The sequence below is a fragment of the Parasteatoda tepidariorum genome, chromosome 3, assembly GCF_982258835.1.
Source record: "Parasteatoda tepidariorum strain Cologne lab strain chromosome 3, Ptep-v5.0, whole genome shotgun sequence".
Taxonomy (NCBI): domain Eukaryota; kingdom Metazoa; phylum Arthropoda; class Arachnida; order Araneae; family Theridiidae; genus Parasteatoda; species Parasteatoda tepidariorum.
The window spans coordinates 91,316,356-91,333,189 of record NC_141757.1 but is presented as its reverse complement, the minus strand read 5'-3'; the positions used below and the strand labels follow the sequence as shown (position 1 = coordinate 91,333,189).

Genomic DNA, 16,834 nt, shown 5'->3' with positions numbered 1-16,834 from the left:
TTGAACGGAACACCGTGGTAATTACTGCCAAAATATAATGATATTTCAATAAAATTTGGGAAATTTCAACAAAACATCGACCAAAACTTTATAAAATTGCCATGAACCCGATATGAGCAAAATTAATAAACCCAATAAAATGTATTTTGAATCAAAACAAAAATTAATGGAGTCAGCACAGAAAGAAAAAGAAAAAAAGAACTCACTCCCTCGGTAAGCTTGAATATCCTCTGATTTAGGTGAACCGAATTCTCTAATAGCACTTAGATACTGTCTATATTTATCATGAATAGAATCTGTGTACCTCCATCGCAAATACGAATACGAAATACGAATCGAAAATGGCGCCTGTGGTACCGGACTGGCGATGACATTCTTTTCTGAAGTCCCTTTTCATGACTGCCCACATACCTTCGATCTTATTGACCAGAAGCAAGAGTAACCTTACCAGTCGGTATCCAACTTAGAACTAACGGACCTCTGTACCTGAAATTACATGTACCGTTGAACATTTGAAAATAACGCTAGAATCTATACCAATCAGAATCACGATTGGGTTTCAAAATCGCCCAACTTGATGATCAATCGCGATCACAACTTGGCGAGAAACAAGGGGCATCCTCAAATATAGTTTATCCCTGTTTTTTTAGCTAGTGCATGCATTGTATTTTTTTGGCTTATTTCAATTATGCTTTTCTAAACTTTTCTTTCCTTTTTCTTTCCAGATTACAATGAGCTTATTGCTGTGATTGATGCTGAACTCACTATTCCGTGTAATGTGACTGCATCGTTTCCAGATGATCAAGTAACCCTGATACTTTGGTACAAGGGTGATTCTGGCAATCCTATTTACAGTGTTGATACGCGTCAAGTAGATGGCGTGTCTTTGAAGAAGTTATCACATAAACAATTAGAAAATCGTGTCACCTTTAGCATAAACTATACTCAAGCATCCTTAAGTGTAAAGCCGGTGAAAGAAACTGATGCTGGTGAATACAAATGCCGAGTAGACTTCAAAAGGTCTAGAACGTTGAGCTCTGTAATGAAAATTATAGTCATAGGTGAGTATTTTAATTACTTTTACAAGTATGAACGTGAGCGAATTCAAAGTTTTGTGAAAATGAAGACTTAAACTTTTTTTAAGAAAAGTGTGATGAAAAATATTCAGCACTTACTAAAATTAAACTCATTAATTTTTGCCGCATCAGCAACTTGTATATTTGAAGTATATTTCATTATTTTGGTCAATTTTCCACCACTACCACAGAAGAAAAAAGTATGGTCAAAACTACCAGAATATGGCAAAATTTGTAGTGTTTCCAGTTCTATGGGGACACCAAGATGATCGGTAATTACACTTCGGTAATGGTTTTTTTTTATAATGAGTGATGAAATTTAATCAATGCTATAAAATTTAGCAATTTTATTATACCTTAGAACATGAAAACCAGTAATCGGTTAAATTTACTTTTCATTTTTAGATTTTTTACTAAATGTGTGGTACTAAGAACTATAATTTTTAAAAACCAGAATTTCCGGTAAACGTTACTATATGAACGCAAAAATTACTAAAAGAATGGTAATAATACCGTATGCTCAACCAGAATCCTTTCTTCATGCATGAAATCACTGAATTTTTTATTACATGACCTTCAAATGTTTGTCAAATTTCTAATTGCATCGTATTACTGATTTTGTATAGGACAAGATCTGCTGTAATTTAATCAAATGAATTATCCAGGTTCATCAGGGCAGTTTCCTTACTAATGCTACCACAGCAACTTTTAGTTCTATATAGTTAAGATTTCTGTAATATATATAAATCTTTCAAGCATTATGTGCAGCAATCAAACTTAAAAACAGAACACTCGGTATATTTTCTGACCAAATTATCAGATTTTCAAGTATTAACGTAGGTGGCTGGGTGGCGCAGTTGGTTTGTCGTCGGCCTTCTGAGCCCAAGTCTGCGGGTTCGATCCCCGGCCCAGACACCGGATTTTCGGGATGCAGAAAATCCTCAGCGGCCATGTAAAAGATCCTTGAAGTGCCTTATTGGCTCTTGGCATTTCTGGCAAAATTAAATTCCTAGTGCACTTTAGCATCCAAATAGAGTCTCGGTGCTGCCATCTAGTGTGGCAGAAACTAGACGTCTTAGTTAACATGACAAACGGTATCTCATCCATTGTGGTGGTCCTGAAAGACTGGATACCACCTCTGGAGAAAGCACTAGGTCTGCTCATCGGCAAGATCGATTGTGCAGATCATTGGAAATAAAATAAAAATAAAAAAGTATTAACGTTCAATCATAATGGCTCGAGAACCTTATTTTAGATAAGCAAGTTAACTATTGGAACCGATACTTCAGCCCACTGCCGGTTTTGCACTTAAAAAAAGTAGTATTTCAGCCTGAAATCTTTTTCGCGTAGCGATACCGTTTTTTTTTCTTCTTCTATTCATGTTATTAGATACGGAAATTGTGTATAGGGGAAAAACATTCTTCCGATTTTTCCCCTTTGTAAAACCGCCACTGGGTAAAAATATGAAATCAGGCTTCAAAACGTACATTATATAAATAAACATACTTTATCTACGATAAGGATTTCTGACCCTTAGAGTATCGGAAGAAGCCGTGATCCAGGAAATCTGATCCCAATAGTTAGGTAATGTAAATTTTACTTTTGGTGTATTTCACTGCATCTCGGGAATTTTGTAAAAAAAATCGCTTTCTTTATACTATAATAAAATTTGTTTATTTAAAGGCAATTCCATGCAAAGCTGAGTTAACCAAAATGCTAATCGGCATTTACAAAATAAAAAAAAACATTTATATCATGCACCAAATTAAAATTTAATCAACCTGTTTTTTTAAAATAGACGAGTTAAAATTCAAAGTAGCCACACATTTTGGCCCTGATATCAATTCGGAAAATAATATAATAGGAAATAAACAATAAATAACAGCAAACATAACATTCGTAACAAAATATTATACTTGTAAACCAATGCTTCTTTTGGACTAAAGAAATTTAAAAACAGGTTTAATAAACAGTCAACTGAACAGAATATTTATAAATTTTTAGTCAAATCGACTTTAGCGTATGCAGCTGAAACAGGGACCATGGCAGAAAAATATAACTGTTTGTAGGTTTGCTGCGAAAATGCTCAAGACAAATTTTTTTCGGAATTCAAAGTGATGTCAGCCGGAGGAAAAAAAAAAACAAATAATGAACTGTGCGAAACCCTCAAAGACTTAGATGTAATAAATTTCATCAGCATCCAAAAATTGAATATTCGCTTTTTTTAAATGTTTTTTTTTAAAAAGTAAACATTACGTTATCCTAATTCTGCTTACGTTAAGTACCGTGATAGTATTGGAACTTTCAGAAATTTGCAAAAATTACTATTCTTGCAGATTTTTTTGTTTCCTTACTGAATAAAAAAATATATGCATAAATATTCCAGATTTCGCATAACGTACAGTGTCAATGTAATTAATGAGTTGGGTTTGTATTCTGTATTAAATCTCAGAAGTGGTATTAAAATAAAGAAAAATGTCTTAAAAATGTTAAAAAGCAATTTATAGTATTACTAAAACATTCTGTTTCCAATTGCGATTTAAAAGCAAAGTATTTCTGCCTGACTCTCTTGATAATATTACAGCATACCCGAACTAAAAAAGTTCCCTCACCAATGTTAGGAATTTGCAAAAATTGTGAACTGTTAACTTAATGCTTATCGAAAATTGAGAAAATTCATTGTGTAATCTTTAAAGTAATAATATAAGTAATAATCTAAGTAATAGTGTAATATGATGAATTAAACATCGCACCTTTTTGCAAAGAAAAAGCTTACAGTTGATTAAAGTAGAATTGTTTCTCTAAATGAATTTTGCTAATCTCTTGAAAATATTAAGTTTAATATAGAACTTTTGCTTTGTACATACCATTGGATGAACAAACGCTTGATGATCACTTAGCGTATTCTGTAAAAATTTCGGATGGACTTACTGTAAACAGTATCAGCATTAGGGGTTTCAGTACTTTTTACCGTAAAATCTATTTTTACCTTAGCGTCTTGTTACGGAACAAGAATTCTGATATAATTATAATTATTTTGAAATCAATGAACCACTTTAATTAAAAAAGTATTATTGTAAAAATTACTGTATAAAATTTTATTGTAAAGTGGGTTTTACATTCGCTGTATACATGGTGCATGGTACTTTAAACCGCAATTTCATCCCGAATTTTCTATAGTTTAAAAAACTTTGATTTTTAAATGATTAAAAATACTAGAAAATTTGATTTAAGATTTAAGTAAAAATCCCGTGGATTATTATATATTTAATTTTTTTAATAATTAAATTTATCTGCCCAGCAAATACCGACATGTTCTGCTATTGATCTTCAATTCTGCTATTGATCGTCAAAGCAGAGCAGAAAGTCTCAATTCTGCTATTGATCGTCAAAGCATGTGTAACAAAATATGAATTATAAAATTGCTGACGAAAATATAATTAACATTTAAGTGTGTAAATCATAAAAGTGAAACGTATTCATATAAGTGTAACATCAATATATGTCTAACGTAGAAGTAAATGTAATGTAATGCGATTAAGAATAGTGCAATCACAGAATGTAGGAAAGTAGCAAACACATGAAGCGCAAAAAAAAAAGAAAAAAATCGGATACTAAATGCATTTAATTGTGCTTAAAAACACAAAAGTGTACCTATTAACTGAGTGCATATTTATGTACGCAAATTTATATAAACTGTTTATATAAGTATTTATATCCGTGTACAAATTAACTTAAATTTCTTTTGCATCTCTTTTCCTCCTCTGGAATATTTCCCAGACCGTCGCCAATAGCCCATTGTGCAGCTCTAGTGTGACGTAAAATTAACAACCAATCAATCAACTTTTGCATTATACAAGTAATAATGTAAAAAAAAATAATAGCTAAGCACATTATAGTTTACGCAAAATTCAAGTCAATAATTTTCACAAAATTACTTTTTTTACTTATTTTCAGTAAATGTAATCCAAAGTTTTCAGTTTTTATTATGATATATTTATGAAAAACATTTTACTGAAAGCAGATGTATATTTTTTGTGGAATTGTTTTCTTCAGCGATGTTTATTTTTAAGTTATGTTAACAATACACTTTTATCGACAACATTTTTTGTTCGGTAGATAATCCCTCGCTTCTTATGAAGGTATTACTTTTGAAATAATTCAGATGGCACAACACTGTGTTCTTTTATTCAAATTTGATGTCATTTATTCTTGAACGAGTATTAATTTTAATCCTAGGATAAAAATTGGATGTAAATTTATTTTTTCTTTTGTCAGCAAGTAAAAGAATTAGAACTTTTGATGAGTTTCCAAGAATATTTGGTTTTATGATGCTATTGTTAGTAACAACAAGAACTAAAAAGAATTATTATTTCAATAATCTTGTTTTTGTCCATATTTCAAAAAAAAAAAAAAAAATTAAATAACTACTAACGTTTTATTCCTTCAAATATATTTGAATATAAACTTATGAATGGCATATTCATGTAAGCATATTACAAGCCCTAATAACCCAGCACAGAGCATTGTGTATGATCCTAACGGATAGTACATGTGTCAGTAGCAGTTGCCAGAAACTCTATTCTAGAGGAAAATTAACAATACAGTTATATGACAATTCTGTATATAACACAGGGTATGAAATTTAGCAATAATATATTGAATTATGTGTGAAAAAGAGCATTAAAAAAGCTTAAAAATTATTATATAAGGGCTGTCCAAATGAAAAGTGTACTAGTCAAATGGAAAGAATCCTTCTAAAAATAAAATAAAAATCGCCATGGGTGTTGTAACACATGTCTCATTGTTTAGGTAGTAGGTCTATGTTTTAGTTATAAGAAGATTGTGGTTGATTCTAGGAAAGTGTTCTGCACAGTTTCCTTCGTCTTCGGAATGGAAATGGGTTACCTCTTAAGTGGCTCAAAGATATGTAAGTGACAGGGTGACAAATCCAGACTTCACAGAGAAATGTGGGCGTATCCACATTTCTAAACTGAAATTTTGTAAAGTCGTCTGGGTTCATAGAAGATGCGTGGTCAGGCCTTGTGATAAAGAATGATAAGTTGTTGCTTGAGAAGGCCATGCGGTTTGCTTCTTATTGCTTTTAATAGTTTCGTCAGTGTACTGCAATATTGTATTGTATTAGTTGTGCTCCAGTGTGGCAGAAAATAATTGTTCCGATATGGAACCATTCATGTGTATACGTCTTTACTTTCAATCAGTTTCCTCTCCCACAAACAGCTTTCACTGTTGAACGTCGTATGCTGTGCACACCTCCAACCGTTCTTTATATCCCTACTCGGGGGTGCTACTTTAGCTGCAGTCATTCTGATCAATCGCAGTTGTCCACTTTTCATTTGGGGAATCCTTACATGATAATCCTATACAATAAGAAGATATGGAAGTAGAATAAAATGTGCACATTATAATGCTTGGATAGATGTTGTGATTGGCATTGCCTAAAAGTTTATTAAAAATTATGTGTTTAAAGATATTTAATTGGAACACTAAAAAACATGAAATATTCCCATGTATTTAAACAAAATTGAATCCATGGAAAATTAGTTACATAAATTAATACCCCAATAAAATCGAACTAAGTTTTTAAAATCATACGAAACACTCATTCACCCTTTGAGAATTAGAACATTTAATGGAAGTCAAAAGCAAAAGTTTACATTTGATATTATTTTTAAATTTCTACATCTAACGTGGAATACATTTTATACGCAAAAAAGGATTATTTTAAAGATCGTGCGTTTTTATATGATGTATTTTGTCATTTTTTATCCGAAAGTTTGCCTGACAGCAAAAAAATTTTATAAATCAGTTTTGAGATTTTATAACCGTCGTTGAACAACCGATCCAATTTTGAGTTCACGGCTACCAATGTTCAAAAAAATTTTATAAATCAGTTTTGAGATTTTATAACCGTCGTTGAACAACCGATCCAATTTTGAGTTCACGGCTACCAATGTTCAACTCCATAGCCTTGTAATTGTTATCCTGATCTAGACGACAAGGGAACTTCTGGACCAAGCATTGGGAAAAATCTGCCTTAGTGGAGGATTTTTTCATGGAACTAACCCGCATTTGCGCTACATGGAGAGGGAAACCACGAAAACCTTCCAAGTTTAGCCTGAGGGCAAAGGAACTCTGACCCATGATCCGGCTTCCACTCAGGATATTTCAGGTCAGGACTATGGTCGGCTCAGGCCGGTCTGCGGTGTTCGTATCGACCAGGGATTCTAACCCGGTGCCCCTTTTTGAACTACCATGGTTCCCAATATTGGGATTTCATTTTATTTTATAACCGTTGTTGAACAGCCTACCCAAATTCAATTTTGAGATTGTAATATTTTCTATTTTTCCCAAAGCAGTCAAAATCATTTTGATAATTTTGAAATTTCCCTTCGTTTTTAGTGCCTCCAAAAAACTTAACTATCAAAGATGGTAAGAACAACACAGTATCTGGAGTCATTGGACCTTATGAAGAAGGTGCTACTATTAGTTTAGTGTGCGAAGCTACAGGAGGTAGTATTCTTTTACAAATGCCTTCTTTATTATTTTAAAGTGGCAATAAAGCAGATTTAATCAAAATTCAAATTCGAGATAAGATGTGCATTTTTCGTTTTTCCTAATCTTTCTGTTATATTTTTGGTTTAAAAGTCTTTTGACGTGAATGCTTCTAAAATAAAATTAGATAAATAAAATTTAAATCTGCCCACATTAATAACTTTAAATTGTTTACAGATTCATTACCTTTGTGATCTACTTACTTATAATATATATACTTTTGCAAATGCTCTTGTAAATAATATTTAGAGTATATAATTATTTACTGATTGTAGGTAATTTATTGATATAGTTTTCAGAACTTCGGCAATGTCGTTTTAGTATTTCTTTGCAAATATTTTAATAAAACAAATAACGCCAAATGAAGTCAAAAATTTAATTATTATTTTTTAATATAAAATTTTGAAATAAATCGAGCATAAAATGTTTATTAAATTTAAATTTAATAAATATTTTATGCTTGATGCATAAATTATTTTAAAAAGAACATATTAAAGACATGCTAAGTTATAAAATCAATAGGAGAATCTACTTTGTAAATGCACCATCTCTGTCATACATATAAAAGCAAAATGTTTAATATTACTCAACCGTTCTAATAATCTCATTATTAGAATGGTTGAGTTATATAAGAATATTTCTTCAAAGATTTCCTCAGAATTTTCTGATTTTTTTTTACTTCAATAATTCTCTGTAGGAACGAAAATTTTATGAAATTCTTTACTTTTCATGAATGGAATTTAAGCTATGAAATAAATTTTTCTTCTTAGAACGAACGTACAGATGTAGATAGGAAAATTTTTTTGTCACAGAACATTTAGAAATTTCGTAAATTATTTTGGAAAGTTTCCAAACGAAAAACCTTTTAAAAGCTGTCGAACAAGTCTTGTTGTATCATTAGATAAAAAAGAACAAGTCAAGAATACAGATTGAAAATATTCCCTGGTCAAAGTAAATGGAAAGCATTTTTAAAAATGGAAAATTACATTTCATCATTTTTGAAATGAATTTGTTTTTATTTAAACTTGTCAAATCTCATGCACAGGTCCAAAGATTGGTGGTAGTAAAATATGTAACAAAACGCAGAAAAATTAAAAGAAAATTTCAGTATAATAATTAGTTTCAACTTTATATTAAATTGGTCATATTGCATACTTTAAATAATAGGTTATTTAAAAATATTTCTGAGATAGAATGCATTTATAAGTTTTTTTTACACTACAAAGTTACAATATTAAAAATTTATTACAGTTACAATACAGTTATTATTTTTTGGGAAAAAATGTATTTCTAATAGCATTCAGAAAATGTTCAAAAATGTAACTACTGTATCGCTTTAAGTGGTAGTTTTTGACTGTTGATTTGCTATTTAAAGTTTTGAAACTTGATCTTCAAACTCTTGAGTTAACTTCAAAAAACCTTAATTTGTACCAGGAACTCTTTAAAAAAATTAAAATTTTATAATCAATTATTTAAAGTTTTTATTTATTCCTATTATTTATTTGTAATATTTTCTGACAATTTTATATTTCGTAATTTAAAGGTTTGCAATTATTTTTTAAAAAAATCCAAAAAATTTTATAGTTATAATTTTCATGCAATTTAGAGCAATCTAAACAATAATATATATTAATAACAATTATATGTAATATTGACAATTTAAAATTCCCTATCCTTACTAAATTCTATTTTTACTAAAAAATGAAAGATTATTGTTAGAATGAATACCTTTTACCCAGTGTATATCGAAAGAATTTTCTCAATTTATTAAAGAGGTCATCACTGATTATTGCATATCACTTGCTATTTCTCATGAAAACAGAAAAAAATGCAACATTAATAAAAAGTTGAATCGTTTTTATCAATTACATTGATAAATAATTAAATTAATTTTAGAAAAGTGATCTTTAAACTAGTCTATATAACAAACGAATTGCAAATTCGAAAAGGAGAATGAAGCCACGATTTAAGTGCAATTTTTTTTTTAAATCATAAAATTAGTCTTAATGCAACTAGAATAAAAAGGAATGTATTGTAATGTATTGTGATTTTTGATAGCAAAAGGTAGTTCCCTGAAAAAGTTTGAGTTAAAGTATTTATGATATGCATGATTACTTTGTAGGTCGTCCAACACCAGCCTTAACGTGGTGGAAAGGATCAACACTTTTGGATGATTCTTATGTAACATTAGGGAGAGGATATGTAAAAAATGAGCTTGTATTGAAAAAATTACAAAGAGATGATCTTTTAGCCACATTGACTTGCCAAGCGTCGAATACGAATCTCACTGTTCCATCATCAATTTCAGTTACTATTGATTTAAGCTGTAAGTCCTTTAACTTAATTAATTTTAATTATTATTCTATTCACTTATCATAAAAAACTAAGTTATAGCTGAAAAGGTAATACAAATTTGAATTAAAACTGTATGCATATAATTTTAATTACGCAATGTGTAGTTATAGCTATATAAATTTTAGAATTTTGAAAATTTTTTAATAATTATACCTTAAGTAATAGAAGTTTCATAATTCATATCTGATTCGCCAACAGCCTCTTAACTGTACTGGGCCAAAAATATTTCTTATAATAAATAAGAATTAATAGTGTTACTCTTTACATAATAAAACAATGCCTGAAATCGTTTAATCGTCTGCTAAAAATTTTTTTTAGGTTCTTTTAATTTTTTTCTAATATGCACTTAGTTGGAAAATTTATTTATTCGAAAATAAAATTCTTGCATAAATCTGTCGTATTTTTTAAGGGAAAATTTTTGCCTATTAAAATATTTTTAAAAATGTTCGTTTTTGAAATATCTTGAAAATCATATTAAGAACAGAATTATAAACATGAGAGAATTTACAGAAATATAACCATGCCTAACTGAAGCAAAAATATTACATATGCATTAAATCTATGCTGTTTAAAGATCTTTGCTAAATGTAGTTTTCAATGTATAAATAGAAGATGCGAAAAGAAATAATATTTATTTATTTTTCATGGAATTTGTTACTTATGATTATGCATTTACATAATAGTAATATATTTAATCATTTTACAATAAATAAAAATTAAAAATAAAAATATTAATTTATTAATGTGTTCTTAAAATGTCTATCTCTAGTGTCTTCTCTAAAATAAAAGATGTATTTAATTTAGTTATATATACACTCAAATCAGGGTGTGACGTATGGTGTGGCAGAAGTCGAATTCTTGGCCATAGATGGCGCCATTGGAAAACAATAACAATCACACCCCCTCTGCCTAAACAGGCATACGTTAACAACAACAACATACAATCAAATCGAAGTTATTTCTGTCCTACTAATAATAATGTTATATTTCTTTTTAGTATCACCACAAGAAGTTCATATTTTAACACCTCGAAGACCTTTATCGTCTGGAGAAATTTTAGAAGTCGTCTGCCAGACTTTTGGATCTAGACCACCTGCGAGGTTAACCTGGTGGATAGGAAAGAATCCTTTGAATGAAAAATCGAAAGAAATCGTATCTGGAGATGGAAATTCTACCCTCAGTCGCATACAATTCCGTCCGAATCGAGAAGAACATGGAAAATTCTTAACGTGCAAGGCTCATAATCCGGAAACACCAGAAAGTGCCTTAGAGGATCGATGGGATTTAAATGTTCATTGTGAGTAGTTTATTTGTTCCAGATTTATTTCTATTTGTATTATTCTAACTATATATATATATATACTTGCATATTTTGACGATTTTTTTATATTTGTTCTAGCCTAGTCTTTTATTTTAAAAGTATATTTTTATGGGATTTAAATGTTTATTACGAGCAATTTATTATTTTTTTTTCAGGAAACATTCTTCTATTTGTAATATTCTGTTCATTTATTACAAAATTATATTTTTTATTTCTTATGAGCTTTAAATGTTTACTGTGAGAAATTTATTTTCCACGTTACATTAGCTGAGATTTTCAAAATAGTTATTAATTTTCAAGAATTAAAATATTTATTGTGTGTTATTTATATTTTCGCTATATTTTTTCCCATTTGTTCTATTCTATTCAATTACTAGAAAAATATATCTATTCTTTATGGGATTTGAATGTTCAAAATGAGAGAAATTTATTCATGGATATTTCATGGATGTTTTCTTCACTTTGTATGATTCTAGTTATTTATTATAAAAGTATATTTATTTTTATATGGAATTTAAATGTTCATTACGAGTAATTAACATTTCACAGACTTTTTCTTTTGTATTATTCTAGTCTTTTATTATAAAATTATATTTATTCTTTCTACTTTCGTTAAATGTTCACGGTGAGAAATTTATTTCTTCAAGCTGTATTATTTGATTCAAGACAAAACTATACACTTATTAATTTTTAGGGATTTAAATGTTCTTTGTTACATTAAACAATATTTAGGCCTTTATTGTGAATAATTTACTTTTTGTCTTTTTAATTGAGTCTTATTATTGAAATATATACTTAATACTTTTTTTTATGATTTTTAAGTAATAATAGGGAGTAATTATTTTTTTACGAATATTCTATATTCCAGTATTTTTTAAACCATATTGATTACTTTTAATAGAATTTAAATGTTTGTCAGTAATTTATTTGCACGTGAATTTTTTACTAGTTGTGTAATTCTATAGTAATTTATTATAGAAATATTTTTATGGGATTTAATTATTTATCGTGAATATTTTATTTTTTTCGCAATTTTTTTCTATTTATATTTTTTTAATATTTCGTTTAATAAAAGAAACTAAACTTGTCACTTTTGACGGATTGTAATTTTTTATTGCTAGTAATTTATATGAGCTCGAATATTTTATTATTTGATTTTTTTGAGTAATTTTCTTTAGAACTATGTTTTATTAACTTTATGCGTAAAGTCCTATAAGTTATGGATTGAGTTAAGTTTTTAAAAAGATTCCTAAAATTGAAAATAACTCTAATACGTATATTTTTTTTAAATGAATCTAAACACATATGTATTAAGGATGTATATATAGAATATCTTATATACATTAGAGTGTTATTTTATGCTTTTATTAAATCTCCTATTTTTTCTTTCAGTTGCACCTCAACTGTCTTTAGCTCTCGGTGCAAGCCAGTTGTATGAATACATCAGAGAAGGCAGTGATGTATATTTTGATTGTAACATACAAGCTAATCCTCCTGTTACTAGTGTTTCTTGGACTCTTAATACAATGTCTCTCGAGAATCAGCCTGCTGTTGGGATAATCGTTAGAAATCATTCCTTGCTTTTGCAAAATGTAGGAAAGAGGCACCGTGGCAAATATAGATGCTATGCATCAAATGCTGAAGGTGATGGTGTCAGTGAAGAAGCGTTGCTAATTATACAATGTACGTATAGGTTTATTCTTTTAAGCACTTCATTAAAAACGCTCACATTTTTTATCTGTGAGTTTGTTATATTTATTTATAAGAAGTATGTAGTGTCTTTCGAATTTAAATTTAATCTTTAAATTTATATATATATATATATATATATATATATATATATATTTTTTACATAACTGATTTTCCGTCAGTGTATCTTATAAATTTTTCATGTAATCCGAAAAATATTCCATTTTTTACAATGAAAAAAACTGGAAAATATAGTTATAAATTACACCTGGAACAACATTTTTAAGCTAAATTTATCATTTTCTTTTTATAGACGCCAATTCATGGAGTAATAATTCGTATGCTTGGAAACAATTAATTAAACGGAAAGATGACTCCCGAAACGGAAAGATGACTCCCTTTTAAAACATTTGGTCTACATTAAAAAAATAATAGAAGGTATTTTTTAGGGATATAAACACGTATAACAAACATAGTTAAAAATAATCTTAAGGAGCAAAGTAAGCTTTATTATTAGGCTAATAAGTAATATAATCGATCGACTTGATATTATCTTCTTATGCTATTAAATATATCAATATAACAGTAGTTATTTCACTGAGAAAAAAATACGGTCTGATTTATCAGAATATGGAAAATTTACCGTACTTTTGGCTATATGGGAACATCAAAATGCTCGATAATTTTTGTCGAAGAGCTTCTATGATTATTTAAATAATATTAATAATCTAATAATATGTAATAAAATTTGATATTTTACAGCAGTGTGCAAAAACTATTTATTATGTTAAATTTACTTCCCAGCTTTTTAATTTCGTGAAAATAAAAACTACCATTTTGAAAACCAGAATATCTGTAAATCATTGCCATACAGTAGCTATGATTTTAACCGGAATTCGATTAACCGTTCTAAACACTAGCTGTCTAATTGACTTGCCTTTTGCGCCTGCCGCTCGAGCTTTAGAGTTTTCATAGTCTACTAAAATGTAATGCCTCCGGCACATGTAGGCTAAAACACTATGAGTAAGGAAATCCAGCAGCAGATTCCATAACACAATGAAAGAATTCTAAAATTTATCAGCAAAGCGGGCGGTAAAATATGTGCATTCAAAGGATGAAATTCAGTAGGTTCATACACGACACAGTACCGGCAATACTAACGGTCAATGACACTGCTAGTTAAGGGTTAAAGGTGCACATTTCTATAATAAGAAATTTCATAATATGTGTTCATTATATCTACTATTTGTAGCGGCTTCAGTTTAATATTTTATTTATAGATTTGGATATTTAATTTCTGCATGCAATCATTTATTACTTCCATTTTAGTCTCACCTGTATGCATATCAAATTTAAAGAGAACTTATGCTGTTGGTAAATATGAAGAAGTCAACGTCACGTGTGAAGTAGAAGCTGATCCCGAAGACGTAGAATTTAGATGGATATTCAATAACACATCTGAAATGACTGATGTGCTGTCTTACACATCCGAATCTACTCGTAGCATCGCTTCTTACACACCCAAATCACGAATGGAATATGGTACACTCAGTTGCTGGGCGAAAAACAGTGTTGGAAAACAAAGGCATCCTTGCGTGTTTCTAATTATGCCCTTAGGTAAAGAATATCTTTATCCACACTTAATTCAGTTTATTTAAAATGTTCATTCACCTTGTTCATGTAAAATACTTCCTACCGTATTTTGTTAACATTAAATTTTTTTAATTAAAAGATTTTGGGAAAATTAGGAATTTTTTACTATTTTTTGTTAGAGCCGTGGTAACTCACAGGATAGAGCGTTTGCCTCTCAATGATGTGGCCCAGGTTCTCCAGCAGGGACTGGTTGATATGAATTCTCTCCCAGATCACACTGACTACAGTGCTGGCTTAAAATATCCTCAGTGCTAGACGGCTTATGAGTTAAAACTCCCTTGCAGTCAAGCTGAACCTGGGTGATTTTCGTGGCACTCCTGTCCGTATAAAGCAAATACAAGTTAGTTCCATTAAAAAAGTTTTCCACAAAAGCTAGTTTGTCCCAAGGTTTTATCTAGGTGTTCCCGGGTTCATAATTACAAAGGGTATTGAGTTAATCATTGATCGCTATTCCCGCTGGTTATAAAATAAAGTCTTCGATTAAGAGTTTAGTAAGTAGTTCTTTTACGTGTTTAGAAAAGTACTCACAATGCACGTGCTCACATTGCAAATTAATAGTTAAGTGTTAACACGCTCAAGAGTGAAATAAAAATAATGATAATTAATAATAATTAATTTTAAGGTGAATAAAGTCATGAAGAAAATAAGAATGAGGTAATACTCCTAATACCATAAGAAAAAGTAACTGATAAAATATTTAAAAAAGCATTATCACATCTCAATTTAAGGTTAAATCGTTCTTTATCAGAGGAAATTTTGCATCAAAATATAATCATATGATACACTTTCCATTTTTATTTTATCTCCCAAACGAAATTACGATAAACTATCATATTCTTCTCAACGATGGTACTTTCTAGGAGAATATTTTTTATGAAAGCCAATAGCCAAGATTTCTTTGTAAATTCTGCTAAGGCAAAATTACTGAAAAAATTTCATTCTGTCTTCGAAATCCTTTGCTTTTGCAAGTCATTAATTGCAGATACTTAATAATTACATATTTTTTCACTTTATTTGTCATATAAAACTCATTTTCTTTACTAGGACCTCAAAAACCTATATTCGAATTACTAACTTTATATTTTTTCTATAATTTGTGGAAAATTGACAATGAATTTTAAATTTTTTCTAGACCAGGCAGATTAGTAATTGGTGATTCTAGAAATTTTCAATTTTTCTAAAAACTCCAGCATAAATTCGTACTTTTTTTCAGTAAATATTCCTATTTTTTATTTCAGTAAATATTCCTATAATTATTGACACTATGTTTAGTTTTTGCTTCCCTTATAATGTTCTATTATACGTACATTGTTACGTAAGTTTTTTTGAAATTAATAGTTTTATTTTCTTTTAAAATAGCAAATGTTTTGGGTTTTTTTTTTAAAAAAAGGTAAAATCCATTGAAAATATGCTAGTTTAGTTATAGTTGCAATTATGCGCATACTCTGTAGAAAAAAACTCGGGCAAAGGCTGACAAAAAATTTGTAATTGTTTTTAAAGCATCCTTTTTAATTATTACTAAAATATTATAGATGATTCACCAGTTTTTCAAGTCTTTTAAAACCCATTTACGATTACGACCTTAAACGTAATTATAAAATGTTGTTCAATAGATTTTCAAAACATAAAAACCAAGTAATTATAATAAAAATTAGCTGCTTTGTCCCAAAAACGAAGACAAAAACAATTACTTATTTGTAAAACTATACATTTTTTAATGTTAATGAAAAAGCAGACATTAAGAATGCTCTATTTTATTTCTGAAGTATGTCCTTAATGCCCCATAATTTTCTAAAAAAAGCTTTATAAGTTGTCATTTTTAAGACATATTTCACCCATGCTGCTCTTTTAGGTATCAAATTTTATCAATGGAAATAAATTTTTACGTCAGAATGAAAAGAATTTTAAAGAAATTTACGTTTTCTTTGGAAAAGAAAACGTCAAAACATCCATTATATACATTCTGTTTGTAACATTTTCTATTCAACTACTAACGGTTTCCATTTCAATCCATAAAATATCAGAGTTCTTAAAGGAAATCTATACAAAATGAAACACCCCTAGGTTTTTGGAGACTGCAATATCTTTGAGTTGTATTTACCATTTTGGGTAAAATTACATGTTTCACATTTTGTATTTAACTTGTTTCAGATAGAGGCCTTCA

General features: G+C 29.2%; 1 protein-coding gene across 1 annotated transcript in view; it reads left to right on the top strand.

Moving 5' to 3' along the window:
* LOC107438344 (nephrin) overlaps positions 1–16,834 on the top strand; it is an 87,122-nt gene that overhangs the window by 58,424 nt on the left and 11,864 nt on the right. The window contains exons 2-7 of the mRNA XM_043043606.3: positions 726–1,061; positions 7,500–7,610; positions 9,775–9,978; positions 11,005–11,304; positions 12,721–13,011; positions 14,347–14,634. Coding sequence (XP_042899540.1) covers positions 726–1,061; positions 7,500–7,610; positions 9,775–9,978; positions 11,005–11,304; positions 12,721–13,011; positions 14,347–14,634 — 1,530 coding nt within the window. The remainder of the gene's footprint in view (positions 1–725; positions 1,062–7,499; positions 7,611–9,774; positions 9,979–11,004; positions 11,305–12,720; positions 13,012–14,346; positions 14,635–16,834) is intronic.